The following is a 21,251-nucleotide window of genomic DNA, read 5'->3' on the forward strand; positions in this document are numbered from 1 at the left end:
AACTCTGGGCCCCTAATAGTCTCTTTTGAATAAGTTTCACTTTATTCACAGCTTGTTGAATCATGTCTGGGCCTATTAGTTTAGTCTCATTAACCTCAAATCAACCAGTAGGTGACCTGTATTTTCTTCCATATAAAGCTTCATACGGTGCCATCTGCATGCTAGAATGATAGTTATTATTGTAGAAAAACTCGATAAGTGGCAAATGATCATCCCAGCTACCCCCAAAATCAATAACACAGGCCTATAACATATTATAGTGTCTGAATGGTATATTCGGCCTGTCCATCAGTCTAAGGATGAAATGTAAGTCTATTATTCAGATGACTTGTAGCCCATGAAAATTTTGGTGAAAAAGGCATATATATATATATATATACACTAGTTGCTTTTTAAATTTTCTTTATTATCGTGATCATCCATACACATTCATTCTCATGGATCACTGAATTGGTACTATGGAAATAACATTTTGAAAATCATTATTGATTTAAGACCCAGTTTGAGTTTTGGCAACCTATATTGTTTTTAAGTCCTAGTTAGAGTACATACAAAAATGGTAAAGTTGTTGTCATATGACCAGGTGATCATGGGTTCAAGCCTTGGAAACATCCTTTGGCAGAAATGCAAGGAAAGGCTACCTACAATAGACCCTTGTAGTCGGGCCCTCCCTCGGACCCTGTGCATAGCTAGAGTTTTAGTGCACCAGACTGCCCTTTTTAAAATACATACAAAAATGTTTAAAAACTGTTCAAGACGGGCACATATATACCGTAAGCCCCCAATTTGAGTTTGGCAGGATATATGAAAGTACCAATTCAAGTTCGGACATGATATATGAGTTTGTGACCTTAAGTCCCGGCTCACAACATGTCACTATGCAGGGGTGTATATCGATAGGGTCTTTGATCATTACATTGCATTGCATGTTATTCATTTAATCATTTGCTTACGTTTTTAAGGAATGGAACATCATTTTGTGTAGCTATAACTAGGTGTAAAATTATCTCATAACATTTTATTTTTGATAAATGTTGCTTCAGGATCATAATTGATCACATATTTATGCATATCAATATTCATTCATTCTCAATGTTTGAACCAAACTATTAAAAACATAGACATTTTTTAACCAAACTATTAACAAAAGGCATTATTGTACAATTTCGATAGTTCAATAATATTTTTTATTCTTTTTCGTTGTATGTAATATCTTAAAAGCCAAAAAGATTCAAAACTCTTCCAAAGCTTATACTTCCCTTGTATAGTTGTGAGCTACAATTTTTCCACATAATTAGAAAAATTACAAATTGTTAACAGGCAAGTGGTTGTCCACTTGATAACTTTTTTTATTGTAAAGTAAAGTCCACTGCCATTTAATTAATTTCTCCACTTGTTTCTTTAATTATTTCTTTGGCTATAAATATAGCCCAAAAATGCAATGTAAAGAGGTGCATATACACACGAAAAACATACTTACCTCCTCTGTTTTCTCCTTTCTTCTCCCTTATTCCCTCCGTCTTATTTTGGTAAATTTAATTTATATTATAACACGTTATCAGCACGAAGCTCCAGCTATTTTTTTTAAGGTAACAAAAAGTGGTAAGAGTTTTATTTAATTTTATTTTCATAAAATGATAAATATTTTAAAACTTGAATTTGTGGCTCTGGACATTTCTGGAAAAGGCTACTCATCATGGGCACTTGATGCTAAAATTCATTTAGAATTAATGGATCTGGAAGACACCATTAAAGATGACAATATGGCATCCAATCAAGACCGTGCTAAAGTCATGATATTTCTCCTCCACCATCTTGACGAGGGGCTAAAATTACAATATCTCACATTAAAAGACCCCCTTAAATTGTGGAAAATTTAAAAGAAAGATATGACCACTTGAAGTTGGTCATGCTTCCACAAGCTCGTCATGATTGGCTAAATCTGAGATTAATGGATTTCAAAAATATAACTGAATATAATTCTGCTCTGTTTAGAATTATAACTCAGTTAAATTTATGCGGAGAAGAAATCACTAAGCAGGATTAACAAGAAAAAGCATACTCCACATTTCCACCCACAAATATGCTTCTACAGCAGCAATATCACAAAAAAGGATTTTAAAATATTCTGAATTACTATCTCACCTTCTGATTGCTGAACGCCACAATGAATTATTAATAAAAAATCATGATAGTTGGTCCGTTCGTTCTTTGCTTTATCTTAAGTGAATCAGGAAAAATATAACCAACGAGAAAGAGGTCATGGCCCCAATCGTGGTCATGGTCAAAGAAGAAATTTTAATTATGATGTTCGGCTAGCACCAAGAAATAATCAGCAATATAAAAAGAAGAGTGAAAAGCATGAAGCTTTATCCAAGAAAAATTCAGAAAGCATATGTCATATATGTGGAGGTGTGGGGCACTGATAGCGGACTTGCCGTTCATCAAAGCACCTTGTTCAGCTATATCAGGCATCCCTGAAAAGGGCAGAAAATAATCCAGAGACAAACTTTATCTCTGAAGATAATATAGAGCCTATGCACCTTGATGTAGCTGACTTCTTTAATTTTCCAGATGACAATATGAATATTGATAAGACTAATAATATATAATTTTTTTTATTTATCTGTACTAAATACTATGTTTGTATTTTTTAATCCGAGTAAAATTTGTGTAATGAATCATGTATTAATTATAATATTCACTTTCTTTCCTTTTTGAAGAAGAATATGGATATGCCTCAAATTTTATTTGGATCAATGATCAATCACGAGGATATTTGTGTAATTGATAGTGGAACAACTCATGCTATATTTAAAGATGAGAAATTTTTTTCAACCTACTTAGAAGAAAAGCAAATGTTACTACAATTTCTGGTAATTCAAAAATGATAGAAGTCTTCGGAAGAGCTACTATAATTCTGCCTAAGGAGACAAAAATTATTATAGAAGATGCACTATTTTTTTCTAAATCCCCAAAAAACTTGTTAAGTTTTAAAGATATCCGCAGAAATGGATATCATGTTGAGACACTAAATGAAATGAATATTGAATATCTTGGTATAACCAAGAGTGTCTCAGGCTATAAATATATTTTGGAAAAATTACCAATTTTGTCCTCTGGCCTATATTATGCAAAAATTAGTGCAATTGAAGCATATATGATCGTAAATCAGAAGTTTAGTGATCCAAATACATTTGTGCTATGGCATGATCGAATAGGTCATCCGAGATCAATAATGATGAGATGAATTCTTGAAAATTCAACTGGACATCCGTTAAAGAACCAGAAGATTCTTACAAATGATGAATTTTCATGTGTTGCTTGTTATCAAGGCAAATTAATTTTCAGACCATCGACCCTGAAGGTTGGCATCGAATATCCTGACTTTTTAGAGCGTATACATGGAGATATATGTGGACATATTCATCCACCTAGTTGATTGTTTAGATATTTTATGGTCCTAATAGATGCATCATCTAGATGGTCTCATGTGTGCCTGTTATCATCTCGCAACCTGGCATTTGCGAAGTTGTTAGCACAAATAGTAAGATTGAGAGCGCAATTCCCAAATTATCCAATTAAGGCCATTCGTCTTGATAATGCTGAAGAATTTACATCCCAACTATTTAATGATTATTGCTTATCAATTGGGATAAAAATTGAATATCCTGTTGCTCATGTTCATACTCAAAATGGCATTGCAGAGTCATTTATAAAGCGCCTACAATTGATAGCAAGACCTCTACTAATGAAAACAAAATTGTCAATTACTGTTTGGGGTCATGCTATCTTACATGCAGCAGCACGTGTACGTCTCAGACCGACACATTATAATAAATACTCTCCGTCATAATTAGTATTTGGTCATGAACTAAATATAGTCCATTTAAGAATTTTTGATTGTGCAGTATACGTGCTTGTAGCACCACCACAACGTATAAAAATAGGCCCTCAACGAAGGTTGGGCATCTATGTTGGGTTTGACTCATCCTCCATAATTCGATACCTTGAACCGTTGACTGGAGACTTATTCACTGCTCGATTTGCAGATTGTCGATTTGATAAAATAATTTTTCCGCCATTAGGGGAGAGAAAAAGGAACCCAAAAAAGACAAAAAAATTGCGTGGAAAGTTTTATCACTATCACATTTTGATCCACGTACCCGCACATGTGAGCAAGAGGTCCAGAAGATCATCCACTTACAAAGAATAGCAAATCAAATGCCAGATACATTTGCTGATTTGAAACGGATAACTAAGTCACATATCCCTGCAGTGAATGTGCCTATCCGGATTAATCTCCCAAAAGAACCATCTAAAAGTATCATAGCTTCTGAATCCCAAATACGCCAGAAGCATTGTAGACCACTGGGTTCAAAGGATAAAAATCCTAGAAAGAGAAGCGTGAAAAATAATAAAGATGATACTACACAAGAACCTCTTGAAGGAGGTCAAGATTTGATTAATCCTGATATTCCTGAAGAAATCAGTGAACCCGAGACTCAAGTGAATGAAGAACTTTCAATTAGTTCTACCGGTGATGAGATAAATTTAGATCGATCGAAACTCACAGTTGATAATGTTTTTGCATATAATATTGCACTTAACCTCATGCAAGATAGTGAAAGTCTTGAGCCTAAATCCATCGAAGAATGTCGACGTAGATGTGATTGGCCAGAATGGCAAAAGGCAATTCAATCAGAATTAGACCCACTTGCTAAAAGTAAGGTTTTTGGACCTGTATTCCAGACCCCTAAAGGTGTCAAACCAGTTGGCTATAAATGGGTTTTTGTGTGAAAACGAAATGAGAGAAATTAAATTGTAAGATACAAGGCACGCCTTGTTGCACAAGGATTCTCTCAAAGACCCGGGGTCAACTATGAAGAAACATATTCACCTGTTATGGATGGAATAACATTTCGATATCTCATCAGTTTAACTGTACATAAAAATCTTGATATACATCTAATGGATGTGGTTACAGCTTACCTTTATGGTTCACTTGATAATGACATTTACATGAAAATTCCAGAAGGATTAAAATTGCCTGAAGCATGTAAAAAGTCCCAAGAAATGTACTGAATAAAACTGCAAAGATCATTATATGGTCTGAAACAATCAGGGCGCATGCGGTATAATCGCTTAAGTGAGTACTTAATAAATGTAGGCTATATTAATGATGTTATTTGTTCATGTGTTTTTATTAAGAAAACAGAATCAGAGTTTGTTATACTCGCCGTTTATGTTGATGACATAAATCTCATTGAAACCCCTGAAGAGGTCCAAAAGGCAATTGAATATCTAAAGAAAGAATTTGAAATGAAAGACCTTGGAAAGACAAAACTTTGTCTAGGTCTGCAAATTGAACATTTAGCAGACGGAGTTTTTGTCCATCAATCTGCCTATACTGAGAAAATCTTAAAAAGATTTTACATGGACAAAGCACATCCATTAAGTACTCCAATGGTTGTTTGATCATTTAAGTGGAAAAAGATCAATTTCGACCTCCAGAAGAGGATGAAAAAATTCTTGGTCCTGAAGTACCATATCTTAGTGCTATTGGTGCACTTATGTACCTTGCTAACGCAATCAGGCCTGATATAATATTCTATGAATTTGCTGGCAAGGTATAATTCATCCCCAACGCGAAGGCATTAGAATGGTATCAAACATATTTTGCGATACCTGAAGGGTACTATAGATATGAGTTTGTTTTATACTAACAAAGGTTATGCAGACATTATTGGTTATGCAGATGTAGGTTATTTATCAGACTCACATAAAGCTCGATCTCAGACAGGCTATCGTTTACACACGGAGGAACTGCTATATCATGGCGATCTACAAAGCAGTCCATTGTTGCTACTTTTTCAAATTATGCTGAAATAATAGCAATTCATAAAGCAAGTAGAGAATGTGTGTGGTTGAGATCGATAATACAGTTCATTAAAGAAAGATGTGGCCTAGAAAATGATATCAAAGTACCCACAGTTATATTCAAAGACCATTCGCATGCGTAGCTCAATTGAAAGGTGGCTTCATAAAAGGAGACAGAACGAAACATATTTCACCAAAATTATTCTTCACACATGATCTCCAGAAGAATGGTGATATTGATGTACAACAAGTTCGTTCAAGTGATAATTTTGCAGATTTATTCACAGAGTCATTACCAACGTAAACTTTTGAGAAACTAAGATATAAGATTGGAATGCGCCGTATCTAAAATATCAAATGAAGCTTTCATCGGGGAGAGTAAAATACGTGTTGCATTCTTTTTTTCTTAACCAAGGTTTTGTCCCACTGGATTTTTCTAGTAAGGTTTTTAATGAGGCAGCACTCAAGGCGTATTAACAGATATGCGTACTCTTTTTCTTAATTAGGCTTTTTTCCACTGAGTTTTTTCTAGTAAGGTTTTAACGAGACATATTTCACGTAGACATCCAAGGGAAAGTGTTAACAGGCAAGTGGTTGTCCACTTGATAACTTTTTTTTATTGTAAAGTAAAGTCCACTGCCATTTAATTAATTTCTCCACTTGTTTCTTTAATAATTTCTTTGGCTATAAATATAGCCCAAAGATGCAATGTAAAGAAGTGCAGATACACACGAAAAACATAATTACCTCCTCTGTTTTCTCCTTTCTTCTCCCTTATTCCCTCCGTCTTATTTTGGTAAATTTAGTTTATATTATAACACAAATAATATTTTTCCAGAAGTAGTTGAGCAATTCAACAAATTATAAACATAGCAACCATTGAAAATATTCACTTTTAGGAATCACAACAACCAACTGTTAATTAATAATACCTTACATGTATTATCACTAAATTTAACAGTTATAAAATTAAATGCTTATTCATAATAAGTATTTATGAAATTATTTATTGCCAGTCTTTGATCATTTAATTCTTACAATAATGTAAATAACATTTAACAACGCCAGAATCATATATTTTGTATTATAATTGTTAAAATCACATAAAAATACACGAGGAGGAGGATACTTGAGCTACATATACAGTAGAAATATATAAGCGATTAGCTTTACCGGGATTGATTTCATCTTAATTTGTAGATTTTATTTATCAACGATTCTAAAATGCACTTAATAATTGTAGAAAGGTTTATCCAGATCTACTATCATATAACTTTATAAAATCTTACAATGAAATTTCTCATGTCATTTTTCTAGATAATTTACATATATTTTCATGCTTACGCACTTTCATGCTAAAATTAGGATACTTGAAACTTGATGAAAATTATCGTGACAATAGACAAGTGTTGAGACAAGTAAAAAATAAGTTAATAAATGGCATTAATTGAGAGAATAAGATTAACTTAGAGCATCCAACCGTTTTTCATGCGCTTGATCTAGATCAAAATTGGCTTCCATCAGTTACAACTTTAGCCAAAGTATTTAATAACTGCAAGACTTTCTTTCATCCATTATTTTTATTTCTTTTTACATGGGCAATAAAAATAATTTCTTTTTACATGGACTATAAAGTTAGATAGTCGTGTTAATAATGTGTTATGAAATAAGAAAAATATACCAATACTGAACAAAAAATGGAGACGATATAGAAAAGAATGCCTTTGTTAATTCTTTTTTCTGCCTTTATAAAGTATGAGGAACATCCCTTTTATATGGTATGAAATTATCAAATGTTACATCTCTTTAGGAGAGTATTAATATGATATGTTAGACAAGTATAACCGCATACATGTATATCTAGGGGACACATCCCTTTCAATTAATGAATACAATGAATTCATAACATCTCTGTTTAATCTTATCTTTACCCCCCACCCACATCCACCCCCCACCCCACCCATTATATATATATATATATATATATATCCCACTACACTGTCATGTTTCTTTCTCAGATCTCCCACCTTTCTTAACAAGTAACACCAACATTGGGGAAAACTTCAATTCAAACTTACCGTTTTCAATCACAAGAATTTCGAATAAGACAGTTTGATGGTTTAGAGTATAAATATATACTTGAAGTAGAGCATGACATCACAGGCATTTTCTAAACCCACTCTGGAGATCAATCACATCCAACAAACAAAACAAGGCATTGGCAACAATAAATACTTCTAGACAAAATTAGATGAAAAAAGAAAAAACTAATGTGGACAACCATCAGATTTGGAACCAAAACTAATCATAAGAATATATATATATATATATATATATATATATATATGTGTGTGTGTGTGTGTGTGTGTTAAGAAACGTCTAGAAAATAGTTGAAGCCAATCAAAGTCGATATAATGAGTACAAAGATCAGATTTTGAACCAAAATTAAGAAAATAGTTAATGTTAAGAATTGTTGAAAATATAGGAGGATATCAACATGATTTCATCAATTATTGATCAGAGCCTAGCATGTTGAGAGCCTTGAGTATGAAAGTGTAGGTAAAGGCATCCTCCTGGAGCTTCTCAAATCTGCATCAGAGACGGAAGGTTAAAACTATGAGAAGACTAGATATGCAATTTTCTCTTCGTTCCTTCTTTCTATTTTTTTTTAAACAAAATTTCTTACAGCAAAATCACTAACAGGGGAAAGGAACTCTACAGATTTTAGTTTCAAAGTGGAATTGATTATACGATGAAACAGATCCAATAATCATGAACTATATTGTACCATGGATCTCACGATATAATCCAAAAGTTGGAAATTTTTCCGCAGTTCTGTACGTACCTTAGACACGGTGAGCTTGATCGAAAACTTGAGCAAATGGAAATATGAACGACACAAAAAAGCTATTTATGAACACTTTCTTCAACTTTGTATATTCTCTATTTTCCATCAGACCATTCACAAAGTCCTACTGCAGAAATACTAGTTAAGAATTTTCTTTCTTGCAACACCACAATTTTAAATTATCATGGACGCAAATTTGCAATTCATTATCACATTCTAAGGGATCAGGTCTGAAGACAAGTTATGATGGGATGTATTATTTCTAAGTGAATGTTTGGTTTGTTGTATCAAAAATAATATGTATTGCATAATTTTTAAGAATGTTGTTTGTTTACAAAAATACCCTTCATAAGTGAAAGATGTGAAAAGTGATGTATAAAAAAGGTTCGAGGGGTATTTTTGTCATTTTAACTATTTTATCCCAGGATAAGTTATCCCGAGATTATTATTTCACCCAGGGGGAAGAATAACTTATCCCAATACTAATTATTAACCTTGGGATAATTTATCACAAACTTTGTAACCAAACAATGGATTAAGGGGTATTACAAATTTATTCCATGATTATATCCATTTATACATCACACCCAACGTATCTTAAGTGATAAGAAATGAGAAATTTGGCCTAATTAAACCCAAAAGCTAGTTCAAGAGATGAGGATTGCCCTAGGACTGGATATCTGAAGCGTCAACATTGAATAATATAAGATGGGGACCAACATCGGATAAATCATGAATTAGGATGGGCTTGACTCTTGAATGAGGAGCCTCGCTTCTAGATTTTGCTAAAGCTTTTGAGTTTTTCAAAGGAGGACCATTTGGTTACCTTCCGTAGCGCGGTAGCTAAGATTCAGATAGACTACTTGGTCCTTAGGAAGGGTGTTAGAGGCCGTTGTAAGAAATGCAAGGTTATCCCGAATGAGAATCTTAGAACCCAACATAGACTCTTGGCGATGGATTTGGAGATTAGGAAGAAGAGGACTTTGTATAACCAACCTAGGATAAGATGGAGTGGCTTGACTACTGCCAATGCTCAGGAGATAGGGAGAAGTTAATGGCGATGGGGCCTCAAGGAGCAACGGGGATGCTAATAGTATGTGGGATAGGACAATTAGTTGCATTAGGGAAGCAACTAGAGTGGTGTTAGAGTTTCGAGGGGCAACTCTAATGGACATCGAGTGGATCGGTGGTGGAATGGAGAAGTCCAAGAGAAAGTGGAAACTAAAAAGGTTGTTGTGCGAAGTTGGTGGAGAGTAAGGATGAGATGGTTAAGCGAACAAATAAGTAAATGTATAAAGTTGTGAATAAGAAGGTGAAGTTAGCTTTTACGGCGACAAAGACGACAATTTTCAACAGCTTATATGAACTAAGGGACAAAGGTGGGGATAAGAAGCTTTAGAAGTTAGTCAAGGCGAGAGAGAGGAAGACTAAGTTAAGTGCATCAATGACGAGGAAGGCAAAGTATTGGTGGATGAGGCACTCATTAAATAGAGATGACAAATATACTTCCATAAACTCTAGAATGAAGAGGGCGACATGGACATTTGTGCTTGGGATTTGGAGAACTCTGAGAGACTGCGTGATTGTAGGCATTGTAGGTGTATAAAGGTTGAGGAGGTGCTATTTGTAGGATGAGAAAGGGAAGAGCGACCGAGCCTGGCGAGATCCCGGTGGAGTTTTGCAAGAGCATAGGTAGGGAAGGTTTGGAGTGGCGAACTTGGTTGTTTAATCATCTTTAATACAAAAATAAATGTCCAAAGAATGGAGGTGAAGTACAATTATTCCATGGTACAAAACAAGGTTGATATTGAAAATTGAAACTATAGGGGTATTAAACTACTAAGCCATGCTATGAAAGTGCGGGAGAGGGTAATGGAGATGAGGATGAGGAGGCATATGTCTATCTTTGAGAACCTGTTCGGATTCATAACAGAGCGATCTACTACAGAAGTTATCCAGCTAGTGAGGAGACTAGTGGAGCAGTATAGGGAGAGGAAGAAGGAATTTCAAATGGTGATCATTGACCTAGAGAATACTTACGATGAAACCTTGAAGGAAGTTTTATGGAGATGCTTAAAGTCTAGAGGTGTATTTGTGGCTTACAGAGTTACACTAGGGCGATCAAGGACAAATACAATGGAGCCAAGACAAGGGTGAGGATAGTGGGAGGAGATTTTGAACTTCCCAATCAGCATAGGGTTGCACTAGGGATCAACTCTTGGCTCATTTTATTTCCCTTGGTGATAGACAAATTGACAAGGCATATCCAAGTTAAGTTGTCATAGTGTATGTTATTCGCAGATGCATAGTATTGACTAACGAGACTCACAATGGAGTTGATGTGAGGTTGGAGGTTTAGAGACGGACACCGGAGGCTAAAGGTTCAGGTTGAGCAGGACTAAGACAATGTATTTGGAGTGCAAGTTCAGTGATGCAACACATAAGGATGGCGTAGAAGTGAGGCTTGATACTCGGGTCATTAAACCGAAGTAATAGGGAGATCGACGATGATGTCACACATCGTATTGGTACGTGGTGGACAAAGTGAAGGATCACATATAGAGTCTTGTGTGATAATAAGGTCAACAACAACAACGACCAAGTGAAATCCCACAACGTGGGGTCTGGAAAGGGTAAAGTGTACGCAGACCTGACTCCTACCAAGGTAGGACGGCTGTTTCTAAAAGATCCTCGGCTCAATAAAATCAAAAAAAGAAGTCAGATAAGAATGAGAAGTTCAAAGCGATATAGAAAAGTAAGTAACGAAAGCAACCCAGATAAGATAAAGCAGTCAAAGTACAGAAAGTAATGAAAGTAATAAATAATAATAGACATCAGACCACAGGAAATTATAGTGCGCTAATACGCCTACTAATAAGGAAGAATAACGAGACTATGAACTAGCCTTCTACCTTAATATGGGTCCTCCACACCCTCCTATCTAAGGTCATGTCCTCGGTAAGCTGTAACTGCGTCATGTCTTGTCTAATCACCTCTCCCCAATATTTCTTCGGCCTACCCCTACCTCTTCTGAAACCATCCATGGCTAACCTCTCACACCTTTGCACTGGGGCATCTGTGTCTCTCCTCTTCACATGCCCAAACCATCTCAGTCGCATTTTCCGCATCTTGTCTTCCACCGAGGCCACTCCTACCTTGTTCCAAATAGCCTCATTTCTAATTCTGTCACTCTTGGTATACCCACGCATCCATCTCAACATTCTCATTTCAGCAACTTTCATCTTTTGAACGTGAGATACCTTAACTGGCCAACACTCTGCCCCGTATAACATAGTCGGTCTAACCACCACTTTGTAGAACTTGCCCTTAAGTTGTGGAGGCACCTTCTTGTCACATAGCACACCTGAAGCGAGCCTCCATTTCATTCACCCTGCCCCAATACGATGTGTGACATCATTGTCAATCTCCCCGCTGCCTTGCATAATAGACCCAAGGTACTTGAAACTACTTTTCTTTTGGATGGCCTGGTCACCAAGCCTAACTTCCGTGCCAACCTCTTGAGGTGTCTCACTGAACTTGCACTCTAAGTACTCTATCTTGGTCCTACTCAGCTTAAACCCTTTAGACTCCAAGGTCTGTCTCCAATCATCCAGCTTAGCATTAACTCCTCTACGAGTCTCATCGATCAAGACTATGTCGTCCGCGAAAAACATACACCATGGCACCTCACCCTGAATTTGTTGCGTCAATCTATCCATCACCAAGGCAAATAAAAACGGACTACGAGTTGATCCTTGATGCAACCCCATCACAACTGGAAAGTGCTATGAGTCGCCTCCGACTGTCCTTACCCTGGTTTTGGCCCCCTCATACATGTCCTTGATCACCCTAATGTATGCCACAGGTACACCTTTAGCCTCCAAACATCTCCATAGTATCTCTTATGGCACTTTATCGTAGGCCTTTTCTAGGTCGATGAATACCATATGCAAGTCCCTCTTCCTCTCCCTATACTGCTCCACCAGTCTCATCATAAGATGGATGGCTTCTGTAGTTGAGCGTCCCGACATAAATCCGAACTGGTTCTCTGAAATAGACACGCCTCTCCTTACCCTCCTCTCCACCACTCTTTCCCACATTTTCATAGTATGGCTTAGAAGCTTGATACCTCTATAGTTGTTGCAACTCTGGATATCCCCTTTTTTTTGTATAGAGGGATCATTATGCTCGACCTCCATTCTTCGAGCATCGTTGCCGTCTTAAAGATGACATTAAATAACCTAGTCAGCCACTCTAAACCTGCCGAGCTCGCGCTCTTCCAAAATTCCATAGGAACCTCGTCAGGTCCGGTCGCTCTTCCCCAGCGCATCCTATGAACAACACCCTTAACCTACTCGACCGTAATACTCCTGCAACACCCAAAATCGTGAGGCCTCCCTGCATGTTCCAAATCTCCCAACACAATCTCTCTATCCCCTTCCTCATTCAAGAGTTTATGAAAGTAGGACTGTCATCTCTGTTTAATGAGGGTCTCGTCTACCTATACTTTTCCATACTCGTCCTTAAACACAAAAAATTAAACAAATGGTTTTAGGTTCCTCTTTGAACTTCCCTTAAGAGAAGAGACCCAAAGAATCAAAATAGGCAGTCGCGATGGAAGAACATGGAGTTAAAAATTGACTGGTCGTCAGCAGCAGGAGGGTGCATTTCCGAAAATGTTCAACCAGATTGTGTTTGGGTTAGATTACTGGGTTTGCCGCTCCACCTGTGGTTGCAGAACACTTTCAAAGAAGTTGGGGAGAGATGCAGGGCTGGCTAAAGACAGGAGAAGACCAGTCTAAACACCATTTGTGGTGGGCTAGGGTTTGCATTAAAGGCACCTAGACAGGATTCTAACCTCTGTTATAGTGGATGCAGGAGATTTCATGTTCACAATCCCTATCTGGATGGATACCACAACGACATGCAACCGGAAAGACTCGAATTTGCGACAAAAGGGTTTGTCGATGATATTCCAACTGGCTACAAGTCATCTATGGGGATGTTAAGCCAAACATCATAGAAAAGTTTGAAAGACTTGCAAACTAGAAAAGGCAATACCTCTCAATGGATGGAAGATTGACTCTAATCAACATCACATTGGACAGCAAACTCACATACCTTATGTCATTATTCCCTATTCTCGGTAAGGTATTGACGAAGCTGGACCAAATCAGGAAGAGGTTCTAATGAGATGGCAACAACAGTCAATACAAATTCAATCTGGTGGAATGGGACAAAGTAGATTACCAAAAAAGAATGAAGGAACAGGAGTAAAATTGGCAGCACACAAGAAAGTCTACTTATGAAATGGTTGTGGAGATACAACAATGAGAATGGGACAATGGAAACAAGTTGTAATTGCCAATGACAGGGAAGAAAGTCGTTGGCACCCAAGAATATCAAGTACTCCACATGGCACTGCTCCCTAGAAACATATCAACAAACTATGAAGTAATTCAGTAATTGCATTTCCTTTGAAGTTAGTGATGGAGGCACACCTGACTATGACATGATAAGTGGCTGAGCAATACCATTCTAAAAGAAGATAATCTAGATTTCTTCCAGTTTGTAGCAGACTCTCAAGCAACAACAGCTCAATGCAGGACAAAGAGCACACAGAATATTATTTTCAGGAGTTAACAATATTGGGAGCTCAACAGCAGATGGAGTTGCGAAGGAGAGGCAAAATGAATTGGGGCAGCAATGCAAAAGCTACCTCATCAGTATAACTATGCAATAAATTACAGCATTTTACCAACAGATTTATGGAAAATGGCCCTGGAAAATCATCTGGAAAACTAATGTTTCCGGTAAAACTAGCATGTTTTACACGGATAGCCGCACTAAATGTCTGTCTCACACAAGATCACCTCAGAAGAAGAGGAATGATTTTGTGCAGCAGGTATTACCTGTGAAATGAAGAAACATAAGACATTTGCACTTATTTCTCCACTGCACAATTGCAAGAACATTTGGAACATGTTTTTAAATCAGTTTGGTGTAATGACCCTCTAAGTCATTTTCTCTATATCAATGTATTTTTAGTGTTTAGAGCTTTCTTATAGCGACCCCAAGTCATCTATGACTTGTTGGGACTGACAGTTGATCATCTGGTCATTTGTTTGGATTTTATGCAAGTTTCTATGTTTTGGAATTTTTGAAGTTTGAACGGTTGACTGTCAAAACTACAAGAAAACGACCTCAAAATGCAATTATGTTCGTTAGCTCTGGAAGGTCGAGTTTGGTGTAGAAGGACCCCTAGTTCGGGTCTTGAGGCTCCCAGGCCCATTTCAAATAGCCTTGTGGCTTATGGCTAAAACAGAGCCTTGGGTGTGGGCCCACATTTAGTCGACACAGCCTCTGATGGAAGTTTCGACATCTCTGTTGAGTCTAGAATGTCGAATTTGGTGGGGTAGCACTGTTTGTTTGTGTGCACGGAGTTCCAAATGAATCCCAGCTCCCATCGGGGAATGTCGCCAACTCCAACTTGAGCTGGTGTAGCCAATGTTGGCGCACCACATACTTGTGCTTTGTGTTCGCGGGCCTTGAGCTGTGTTTGCGGGCTTGGCACTGCGTTCGCGGAGTAATGGGGCCCCGACCCACACGATCGCACACAGGGTCTAGCATTCGCGGAGAAGGATCAGTGTTTACCCAATCTAATTGACCACTGCATTCGCAGCTTGGAGTCCGCGTTCGCAAAAGTTATTTAACTGGCAATATACAATAAAACCTCTATAAATGCATATGCTTGGGACCAGAAAAACATATTCATTTATTGAGATTATTAGTTTATCAATAAATGCATAAAATATTTATTTATCGATAAATAAATATTTATTATTTTAGAGAGTATTTTGCAGTATGTGCCATAAAAAAGAAAAAAAATACTTGAATTAAGAATTTCAAAAGTTTAAATCTAGGAAACTAAAAAGTGTAGTCTTTGCATATTTATTATTTAAATCTAGGAAAGATAAACGAATTTAGTAAAGTTTAATGTTTCTAATTGTATTAATGTATATAGAATATGAAGAGATTTTATGTTAACTATAAAAGGAAAAAGCTAGATGTTTAAAAATCATAATCCAAGTATAATGTCTTCTCATCATTTGTGGACTCGAATTTGCGGTAACTTCTTGTCTAGTACCTCCATTTAACCCCTCAAATGGTGGTTTTGATTCTCTTAACTCGTATGGGCTGTTTTGGTATTGATTTGGGCTCGGATTGTGCCCAATTTTTGGACACAAGTTCCTTGAGCTACTTGGGCCTCATGGAGTTAGTTTCGTAATTCCGCACGCGGAGCCCACAGACTCATTTATGACCAGATTTTGGGTCTATGATATTATTGTGCAATATAGGTATCATTTCGATCGTATTGACGCCATTAATTTGATAGTATGGCAACAATCGGAGATGGTTCGAAAGGATAAAGCTCCGATTTAGTGGAATTTGAAGCGCGCGTGATCGGCTTCAAGGTAGGCTACAGTTTACTGATCTTAGATTGCGCTTGTATTAGTATTTACATGGTGTTTAGCAAGATTTTGGAGATTTCTGGCATGATTTCTGATTCGTGGAGAATATCCCTGCCTTAGCTAACATTTTCGGGTGCTTTCGAGGGAATTAAGCATGTTTTATCTTGCCTATGATGCCTATCATGCCATGTTGATGCTTTATGTATTATTAGTTTTTTGAAATTCCGCTTTATGTATGTTGTATTGTCATTGTGAGTTATTATTGGCCTTAGTCTAGGATTAGACTAGTGATTGCCTTAGAAATTGCTATTTGGAGCCATTTGCCTTAGGAAAATCCTCCGACATTGATTCAAACAGTTCTAGCTCCCGGTAGACTGATGTAGCAAACTTAGGTCTGATAGCGTGAAGCCTTAGCTTGATAACAACTCTGCCCTTAATAGATTTTCATCTGTAATCTCCCTATGTTATGGCCTTAACGTTTTTCAAGTATGATTTTAGGCCTTGTTGGATTCTTTGGATTTGGACTTGGGTTTCGAGTTGGAGTGAGTCCATTGTGACTCCGAGGTACGATTCGATCCATGAAATTCCTTTATGATGATGGACGTTTGGTTGTGGGCTTTTTCGGGATTGTTTTGAGTTAGGTTCAAATCCTGACCGTTCTTTAGCCACAATTCAAGTTTCGGGCGCATTGCTCTTAGTCGGGTTTGAGGTAATGACTGCTATATTAGCCGCGGTTCGAGGTCCGAGCACATATCTACTAGTCGGGTTTGAGTCCTAACATTGTGTTTTTTTGGGTTCTTCGAGGTGCCTTCGCCGCAGCACGAGTCCTGGATCAGCTATTTCAGTCCTAGAATATATCTAATCTTAGTTAGGAATAGCTTTAGCTCTTCTGTGTACTCATTGGGCTTAAGGGAGTCCATTTGGGTTATTTTCAATTCAAATTGCGCGCGAGTGCAACTTCTGGGCTTATGGGGGTCCAATTAGGTTATAGTTAGCTGCTTTACTTTATCGTCCCGCTCCGTGTTAGATTATTGAGGTGCATAGCTAGGCTTATCGTCATTGTTCCTTTCATTTGCCTCTTTGTTACCATATTACTTCTCGCTTTACTTTATGTATTTACTTTCCAAGCTCAATTAGCCTATGATGCCTACTAGGTACCCGTTGTTTTGATACTCGTGCTACACTATGGATCTGTTTTCTTGATGCAGATCTGAGCACCAGTCGACAATGTTTATCTTATGCATTGCAGCGGGACATCTGGAGATCGAGGGTGAGCTGATGGCGTTCTAGTTTGACTCATCTCCATCTATATATAGTTTTTGGCAAGTCTTTTGTATTCGAGACAAGTAAATGCTTATTTTGCTTGTTTTGGAACTTGTACTCGTTTTTAATAGCTTTGTACCTTCGTCCACCAGATCATGGGATTGGATCTTGTTTTATTGTATATATTTATGTCATTTCCTCTCTTCCGCCGTTTATTTCTTTATTGTGTTGTTATTTTCGTTGTTTTGGATTTTTGCCCACTAGGCCCATTACTTACCGTTCCGGAATATGGGTTGGATTACCTACCGGTGAGTTTTGGTAGGTGCCATCATGACTGGGGAATATGGGTTGGCTTACCTAACGGACGCATTTATACGATTGGGGTCCATGGGAAGCCAAAGACTCCAGACAGATTTGATAGATGATTTCACATACAATCTTTTGGTGTCTACGGAAAGAGAGAAAACCTGATATGCTTCGGAGGAATCTCAATGTCTTCATCTGTCCTAAAGTCTAGATGTCTAGTGAATCTTTTTTGTTGGTATAAACAGAAAATTGTAGATAATATTTTTTGGATTTGGTAGGCTCACTGTGTTATGGTTAGGGATGGCAAAGAACATGTAAAGGACACCAATTTATTGCCTGAATTGTACTCTGATGAGATCTACGGGATGCAAATCCACAAAATTTCATTATAAAATTATAAATAGAACACAAAAGCATTATCTAAAGAAGAATCCAATTTCTTAGATAGCAAAAGGCCCTATTTTGTCTTTTTAATTTTCTTTAACCTTTTAAAGTCAAATGAAAAAAAAAACATCCCTTCCCGACCTACTGTATGAAGAGCACATTTCATTGAAGTTGCTTGGCTTCACCAGTGTGAAGCAAGGATCCCTCATCTATGTTTCCTTGCTCGATGGAAAAATATGGCTTTTAATAGCATCGGATGATCTTTACTCCAGAAAGCAGAAATTATACTTCAGTTTCAAAAAACATCTCAGAATTCAGTTAGAGCTTTCATAGGATGGGTAAGATTTTCTCAACAAGAGACGTTTGCTTGAGACCCAAAATGATCTCCTAGTTTTCTGACGTTTTGTTATCATATAGGCATCGGAAACTCTAAACTAAGTAATCAAAAAACCCGATAGGACAGGAGAAGACTACTAATGGTGGCATGGACACAGCAAAGGTATACAAGCTGACAAACCAAACTGGTACTCAGAATACTAACTGGCCTTGGAAGCACATTTAGAAAGCCAAAGTGCCACACAAAGTGGCATGTTTCACTTGGCTTTTAGGTAATGAGGCTGTTTTGACTCTTGACAATGTGGCAAAAGAGGGGAATCTCTTTATGCAATAGATGTTCTTTATGTGGAAAGGATGCAGAGACAGTGAGACATCTCTTTCTACACTATAAAATCACTAACCAACTGTTGCAGATTTTCTTCAATCTCAGAGGCATCTCTTGGATAATGCCTGGTAGGATTGATGAGACTCTTTTCAGTTGGGAGGAAGCTGGCTTTGGAGCTAGAAAACAAAGACAGATGGAGGATCATCCCTGCATGCATCTAGTGGACTATATGGAGAGAAAGGAATGACAGATGTTTTAAGAACAGTAGCTGCAATATACAGTAGATTAAACTTACATGCATTTTGTTGTTCTGCTTTTGATGTACAAATATTTACTCTGTTGGTTTTTTTATGGGCAGCAAAAAGGGGGTTAAAATGACTCTCACAATGGATTGAAATGACTTTCAATAGCTTTCAATAATTTTAGTAAGCATTGAGGGGCATTAAATAGCCAACATAAAACACATAATCTGCATAATTTGAAATTTAAAACAACCAAAAATATCTCAACAGCTCAAACAACTTAACTAAAATTCAAAATTCAAATTTATCTTAAACTAAACAATTTATTTTGCTAAAAACTACTGCAGTAACTAAAAGCAAATTCAACACTCCTTTGCTTTAGTTACTGCAATTTTAAAAACTGCTTCTCCTCAACTTTTGCTCTAGCAGTTGATATGTTGAATTTTTCTTGGTTATGTTTGAACTTGCACATATTTTGTATATTGATCTTTCTCGTTTTCTTTCTTTTTCTTCTTTTGATTTTGTGCTTCAAAAACATCTTCCAAGACATTGTTTTGTGTAGAACTTCTTTTGAAAATGCTTTTATTTGGACAATTGTACGATTTGCAAAGTGTTGTTGTAAGTATTTTTCTTCCATCACAATACATGGCATAGGTTATAAAATATGATTGCATTTTCACTGACCAAATCTGATAGTTTTTGTCAGTGAAACTTTTTTGGGCATTCAAAGAGAGACTACTGCTTGACATCGATATTTGTTGAAAATAGCCCTACGCTTTAAAATGAAGGACGAGTTGAAAATGGTATCCCTGACGGGTTAAAATGGGTAGCCCTAACGGGTTAAAAAATCGCCCTTACGGGTTAAAAATAGTATGGTACTTCTTTGAAAGAACTCACAAATCAGATCAATAAAGCTCTTGATTCCACTATTGGTTTTTTTAAAAGATGGGGCAGAAAAAAAGGGTTAAAATGACTCTCACCGGATTGAAATGACTTTCAATAATTTTATTATGCATTGAGGGGCTATAAATAGCCAATCTAAAACACATAATCTGCATAATTTGAAATTTAAAACAACCTAAAATATCTCAACAACTCAAACAACTTAACTAAAATTCAAAATTCAAATTTATCTTAAACTAAACAATTTATTTTGCTAAAAACTACTGCAGTAACTAAAAGCAAATTCAACATACTCTTATGAGACTGCTTCAGTTCTGGATGTTTTAGGGTCCATCTAGAGTTAGGTTTAGCTCCTGGAAAGATTTTTACTTCCTTTAAACGTAAATATGGTTTTTCCAGTACTACCTAAGTACTAATATAAATACAAATGTTACCAGCTACCAAAAAAAGAAAACGAAAAAGATGTAAGACCCACTGGAAGGAAAATCCTGTCATTTCTTATCAAAAAGATTCAGCTCATAAAGCTAATTATAAAATCATACCTTCCAGATTTTGAAAAATGTCCTGCACCCATTTCACATTTGAACAAGATTAAATTGTCATTCGTCTTCATATCTCTCAACTTGGCCACAAACTTCGCTGGCTCAGAGTACATAACACGTGGATCTGTCACAATTTAAGACTTCATATTAAATCAAAAGTAGAAATATCTAAATAAGTGACTGGAGATTACTCCTTTATTTCATGGTTGTTTCACCAAGTTTGTGTTACGACATATATAAACCAATATTTAATTTTTTTTGAGACAACAGTTCTATTCAACAAAAACCTAGTGACCCTAGAAAAAGGTGCTAAGTTGGAAACTTTACAAGCATCGGAAGGGTGCTTAAACCCCTTCCCAGAACCCTATACAATTATGCATTGCCAATTCAATTTACTAACTCTCCTACTTCCCCCCCACATATTCTGTTTACACCAAAAAAAGACCAAGCTAAGACAATTCATCCTAATTTTCTCAATAGAACTGCTAGTGCCTTCAAAATTCTACCATTCCTTTGTTTCCACACTATCGACCAAATACAAGCAGGAATGATCTTCCACAAGTCCTCCCCACTTCTATTCCCAATACTCCAATTGTTCAACAGTGCCAAAGTAGAACTAGGTATTACCCAAGTTATTCCCAAAATACAAAAGAACATGTGCCACAGATTTATAGTTTTTCTGCATTGTAGGAATAAGTGTTCATTGTTTGCACCCTCCTGTTCACACAAAAGACATCTTGAACAAATCTG

The 21,251-nt window shown here is 36.8% G+C and overlaps 1 protein-coding gene across 3 annotated transcripts in view; it reads right to left on the reverse strand.

Annotated features, from left to right (window-relative positions):
* Window positions 1-8,260: 8,260 nt before the first annotated feature.
* The window catches only part of LOC129872961 (uncharacterized), a 41,972-nt gene continuing 28,981 nt past the window's right edge, over window positions 8,261-21,251 (reverse strand). For all 3 annotated transcript variants that reach the window (XM_055947921.1, XM_055947922.1, XM_055947923.1), the window contains exons 10-11: window positions 20,502-20,625; window positions 8,261-8,469 (exon numbers count right to left, since the gene is read on the reverse strand). In XM_055947921.1, coding sequence (XP_055803896.1) covers window positions 8,391-8,469; window positions 20,502-20,625 — 203 coding nt within the window. In that variant the 3' untranslated portion in view covers window positions 8,261-8,390. The remainder of the gene's footprint in view (window positions 8,470-20,501; window positions 20,626-21,251) is intronic.

The sequence above is a fragment of the Solanum dulcamara genome, chromosome 11, assembly GCF_947179165.1.
Source record: "Solanum dulcamara chromosome 11, daSolDulc1.2, whole genome shotgun sequence".
Lineage (NCBI taxonomy): Eukaryota > Viridiplantae > Streptophyta > Magnoliopsida > Solanales > Solanaceae > Solanum > Solanum dulcamara.